Source organism: Trypanosoma theileri, assembly GCF_002087225.1.
Source record: "Trypanosoma theileri isolate Edinburgh chromosome Unknown TM35_Tth_8_V1, whole genome shotgun sequence".
In the NCBI taxonomy this organism is placed as follows: Eukaryota; Euglenozoa; class Kinetoplastea; order Trypanosomatida; family Trypanosomatidae; genus Trypanosoma; species Trypanosoma theileri.
Window position 1 is genome coordinate 355,120 of NW_021639850.1, and position 5,211 is coordinate 360,330.

The 5,211-nt window shown below is 38.9% G+C and overlaps 5 protein-coding genes across 5 annotated transcripts; all 5 read right to left on the minus strand.

The window, feature by feature from the left end:
• Nucleotides 1–157: 157 nt before the first annotated feature.
• Nucleotides 158–457, minus strand: TM35_000082410 (ARP2/3 complex subunit; the record flags this gene model as incomplete). The annotated part of the gene is made up of 1 exon (XM_029024106.1): nt 158–457. One exon carries the CDS (start codon nt 455–457, stop codon nt 158–160), a length of 300 nt encoding a protein of 99 aa, XP_028884509.1.
• Nucleotides 458–1,392: 935 nt separating this feature from the next.
• Nucleotides 1,393–2,109, minus strand: TM35_000082420 (protein tyrosine phosphatase; the record flags this gene model as incomplete). Its single annotated transcript, XM_029024107.1, has 1 exon — nt 1,393–2,109. One exon carries the CDS (start codon nt 2,107–2,109, stop codon nt 1,393–1,395), a length of 717 nt encoding a protein of 238 aa, XP_028884510.1.
• Nucleotides 2,110–2,422: 313 nt separating this feature from the next.
• Nucleotides 2,423–3,274, minus strand: TM35_000082430 (uncharacterized protein; the record flags this gene model as incomplete). Its single annotated transcript, XM_029024108.1, has 1 exon — nt 2,423–3,274. One exon carries the CDS (start codon nt 3,272–3,274, stop codon nt 2,423–2,425), a length of 852 nt encoding a protein of 283 aa, XP_028884511.1.
• A 222-nt stretch (nt 3,275–3,496) lies between these two features.
• On the minus strand, nt 3,497–4,294 carry TM35_000082440 (uncharacterized protein; the record flags this gene model as incomplete). The annotated part of the gene is made up of 1 exon (XM_029024109.1): nt 3,497–4,294. The coding sequence occupies one exon, from the start codon at nt 4,292–4,294 to the stop codon at nt 3,497–3,499; it is 798 nt and encodes a 265-aa protein (XP_028884512.1).
• A 267-nt stretch (nt 4,295–4,561) lies between these two features.
• Nucleotides 4,562–4,984, minus strand: TM35_000082450 (uncharacterized protein; the record flags this gene model as incomplete). The annotated part of the gene is made up of 1 exon (XM_029024110.1): nt 4,562–4,984. The coding sequence occupies one exon, from the start codon at nt 4,982–4,984 to the stop codon at nt 4,562–4,564; it is 423 nt and encodes a 140-aa protein (XP_028884513.1).
• Nucleotides 4,985–5,211: the final 227 nt, after the last annotated feature.

Genomic DNA, 5,211 nt, shown 5'->3' on the forward strand with positions numbered 1-5,211 from the left:
AAGAGTAGAGAAGGTGAAAAAAAAAAAACAGAGAGAGAGAGAGAGAGGGAGAGTAATTCTCTTTATTGATGTATTGTTTTTTGTTGATTGTTGATATCAAATACAGTTTCTTTTTCTCTGTGTGACGCTCACTTGGATAGATTTATCTTATACGTACTTATACTTTTTTTTCTGTTAGGACGCGTGTGATTGATCCAGGTCCAACTAAAGCGTATAACTTTGCATGCCACCGAAAGTATGTAGAACTAGATTTACTATCATGTTCAAGGCAACAGTACAGAACTTTCATTAAAGTGTCCTGTTGTTGACTAGTCAGAGATGTGAGTTCTCTTTCAATATCGGCATCTGAGGCGCCCATTGTTACAAGCTCTGAAGCAATGTTGCGAATATGTGGGAATGTTAGGTTGGGAAACGGGATGTTTTCCACCTTGTCGAGAAGGGGTGCCATTCGTGACATTCCTGTTATGAGAATTTGTTTCTTCAATTTACGGTAAATAATAACGAATAGTTTTATATTTTGCGCAAATAGGACTTGACGCTTTACTGAATACGATGATTTTGATACGATATAAAATTTTGCTTTTATCTCTTTGACGACTCCTCGCTTTATGTGAAATCCTAGAGGATGTCTTTTTTTTTTTGAAAGGGAGAGCGATTGAAAAAAAGAAATAAAGGGAGAGTGATAAACAGAGATGAAAATCAAAATAGTGTTGTGTAACCTTTACAGTTTTTATTGGAAATGCAATCACGGTATTGTTGATGTTTTGAATTGTCACATTTAAAAACGTTTTTTTTCTACCGTTTTTTTTTTTTTTTTTATAGAATCAGTGTCTCCCTCCTGTATTCCTTACTGACAGTTTTGTTTACCACTATTGAAGAAAATAACAGAAAGGCATCTACCCTCCGCTACACCGATAAAAGACAAGTAGAGTGAGGGACAATCACTTCCAGAGTCCTTATAAATATAAATATGTATTACATATATATATATATTCTTTTCCTCATATCATTGTTTTCTTGCTATACGGTATAGACACCACGGTTTCTGACAAAGCATGTGGCTCACTTCTTGTTTATTGAAAAAATGGTAATATAGAAATAAACCGTGATGCCCTCATTGATCTACAACTTGTAGTGGTTTTTGGTAGACATATATACGCCAACAGAAATAAATATAGTCATGAAAACGCATTTGCGCATCCGTCCCTACTACCCTATGTAGTATTTGTAAAATCAGTAGAATTTTTGTTTTCGTCTAATTTTCTCATTTTAACTCCTGAAGAATTCAAAATAAAAAAAGATGTGACATTCTCTCTTAGCACCATTCCCACCGCTATCAGTTTTTTTTTTCTCTTTTTCTATCTCCCTTTTTGCCTCTTCCTATTATATTCCTTACTGTTTCTGCTTCATAGTTTTGTGATTTCCGTTCGTTACGTTTTTATTTCCTCCTGCTGTTCCTGCGGCGGCGGAGCCGAGCACTTTCCGTCGCTGACCCAACATGTATGAGTACAAGGTATAGCTTCCGAGTGGGTAGAGACCAAGGAGAATGAACCACACGGTATGGTAATATGAGAAGGTGAAGTTATAGCGGTTAGGCATCTCCACTGTCCACGGCTTATTTTCCTTTATGTATGGTAGTGCCTTGTAGAAGCATCCAATCTCTCCGCTGATACCAAGTGGGTAGAGAACAGTGAAGGCGGAGTACCGCAGCCAGGTGAGCGGTTGGCACTTGACACCCAGAAGATTTAAGGCATAGTATGAGTAGCGAATAAGCTCCGATACAGACCATGCTGTGACCATTTGAGTGAAAAGTGGACTCTCACGTGAGGCGGTTGGTCCAATCTCCAATGTTCCGTACACAACCAAAACTCGTGATAATACCTGTAGAAATGTTGTAGACACGGAACTGTTCACCAGACCAAGCATTGCGTGTAGTACCTCCATCATAGCACCACTTTGGAAAATGACGAGAAGTTTGGAAATTAGCGGATACACATCCCTTACGTCTCCGCCAGATAAGAGATGTTTAAGAACCTTGGCGAGGATTACCGTCCATCCTGCCAACATTGAGCCATTGTAGGCCAACAGGTATGCTTTCTTCAACATCATATGTATTTGATTAGAATTAAAAAAAAAAAAATGATATAGAAACCACTAATACAGGCTTACTGAATCATGGCGTTAAAAAAATGGGGAAAAAAATGAGTTAATATGAAAAGAAAGAGAGAAATGGGGGTGAGAAAAAGAAAAAGTTATGTCATAACAAAAATAAATAAATAAATAATCATATAGTACTTATTTTAGTGCATCTATCAACAGGAGACGTCAGAAAAGAATATTTCTTTCTTTCCTTTCTTTTTCTTTTTTTTTTTTTACTTCGTATTTAGGTTAGTGGCAATAAATAAAACAAATAAATAGTTCATCAACGTCTTCTCTTCTTGGGACCACCGCCTACTCCCATGTCACTTACAAGTCTTTGCCAATCGTTTGCATTCTGTGCTGCCACATCAGCCTCCAACTGACGTTTCGCCTGTGTACGCATTCGTTTACGCTCCAGGTTTTCAGCACGTCGTTTTGCACGTTCCTCTGGTGTAAGTGAGGGCCTCTTACGCAGTTGTTCGTAAAAACGACCCAGACGTACATGGGACAAAGGTACTTCTTTCACAGTAACCTGAATTGAACCATTTATATTATCATTACCATCTGTAGACGCATCTGTACCCTTTACCGCATTGCCAAAAGCTACAATGACAGTGTTGTCCAGAGTAAGGCGTTCCACCTTTGCTGGACGGAACTTCCCTGTAGAGGGATCAATCGCATGACATGCTACACCAGAGCGCAAAGCGCCTTCACCCTCTGCAGCCTGCGGCTGCCAAACACGCAGTTGCTCACTACATATCTCCTCTTCTATATTATAACCTAATATCCACGCTTTGTAACGAATACGGTCTAGTGGAGTTTCTGGTTTTATGACCTCTGTGATAACACAACTGTACCACGCCACTTCATCAAAATACACCTCGTATGGTGCAGTTTCCTCGTAACAAATAACCTGAGTTGAATCAGAACCAATTTTTTTCGTCAGTCCTGGAGTCTCTTCAATCACCTCAAGTGCATTGAGAGAGGTGACAGTGGCACGCAGTTCATTTCTAATTTCCTCAATGAGTGCATCGACCTCATCATCAGTTTGGTTACTCTGCTTAAGTTCCAACGCTTCTTCCAGGTTGGCCTGTAGACCTTTGTACTCCTCCAGCAACTGCTCTCGTTCCTGCATTGGAACGACTACCCTAGTTTATCCTCCCTTCCCAGAGAGTTACAAATTACTAGAAAAAACAATAAAAACAAAAAGAAGGGATAGAGAAAATAAATAAAGAAGTAGATACCAAAAAAAAAAAGAAACAAAATATCTCTTAACACACGTAACCACCGTTACAAAAAAAAAAAAAAAAACACGTAAAATCCAATCCATTCTTTACATATTGCAGGTTTTCCCTCGCTAACCATCATCACCATCACCATCACCATCACCATCATATTCTGGATTTTCCTCATCCACACCGTCGTCAGCTTCATCCTCATGAGCAGAATTGATATCACCATTCCCACCTTTCATCTTTTCTCCATCTGCGTCTTCACCTTCTTCTTCTTCTTCTCCCCGCGCCTCTAATGCGGCCTGTCGCTCACGTTCCCGCTTCTTATTCTCAAGAGACTCCAACACCTGCAATTTCTTCTTCTTCTCATTCTGCAAACGTTGTTGACGCACCTCAACAGCCTTCTCTAACTGTCTTGCCGTTTCTAAAGACCTATTAGACTGACAAATAAAATCGGCAGTAACTTTTGGAAAACCAGGAACCTCTTGTAGTATATCGACACCATTTCTAACGAGGTACTCCACTGCATGATGTGAGCGACCAAGAACGGCCCAATGAAGTGGAGCTGCCGCATACTGACTACGTCGGCTCACTTTGAAATGTGGTTGAAGACTACCATCCTTCTCCTGTTCTTCCACACGAAAGAGAAACCCGTACTGCTCACCCGTTTCAAGGGTTTTTAACAGTCCTGTGGTACTAAGCAGAGCTGCGATCATCTCCCGTCGTTTTTCCAACTTTTCCAAACGTCGAAGGAAATCACGTTCTTCCTCCATTTCTTCTTCATCACTTTCAGCACCGAGGTCTTGCTCCTCTTCCTCTTCCTCATCGCCGCCTTGAATAGAAGCATGTACAATTTGCTTAATGCGCTCTACATCATCGTAGTATGCCGCAGTGCAAATATCACGTGAACGCATTAATTCCATGGTTGCGTAGAAATACGTATATTTGTATATGCGTATATGTGTCCTCTTTCTATACACTATATTTGCTAACTCATAAAAAGTTGAGTGAACCACGTAAATGCAAGTGTTTGTGGTTGTGATGAAACAAGTAGAAAAAAAAAAAGAGACACATATATACATATACATTTATATCCAATAAGCGAAAATCAAATGAAACGAAACAAAAAAAAAAAAATAATAATTAATGATAAAAAATATATATAAAAAGATGTCTCATCACTAATTTTACTATGCTGGCGGTGCACGTCGCGACATTAACACCCTTTGCATGGCTTCACGTGAAGCAAGATTTCCTGCCAGTTCCATCCTCTCTGCCATCATCATTTGATATTGAGGATTGTCCTCAAGGGAGAAAGTATCATTGTGATTAACCACTGTTGAATATTGCGATAGTACAGCAAGCTTGAAAATCAGCCCACCAAAAAGCAGTGCACAACAGATATATGCATTCCGCTTTGCACCATGAAACCCCACCATCTCTTCATAGACAGTAAAAGGTTTGTAGTACGCACGGGGCATTGTGGAAGAGTTTTCTCTCTTCCTCCTACGATAACCAAAAGGAAAAAAATGAAGGGATAACCGAAACAAAAAAAGAAAAATGAAAATAAAAATCTTATTCGAAAATACATAATTTTGTATGCATATATACATAAAAAGGTATAATATGGGAAATTTCTTCTATGAATTCATTTATGGAAAAAAAAAAAAGAAAAGCAGTCACACATTGTATTCATGAACACAAGTACGGGAAAGAAAAGTAGGGAGGAGAAAAAAAATGCATATTAAGATAACACTCTCGACGTGTAATCGATATGCTAAACGCCTTTTGTTGTGATCCCCATCACACCTCTAAGAGTAATATATATATATATATATAT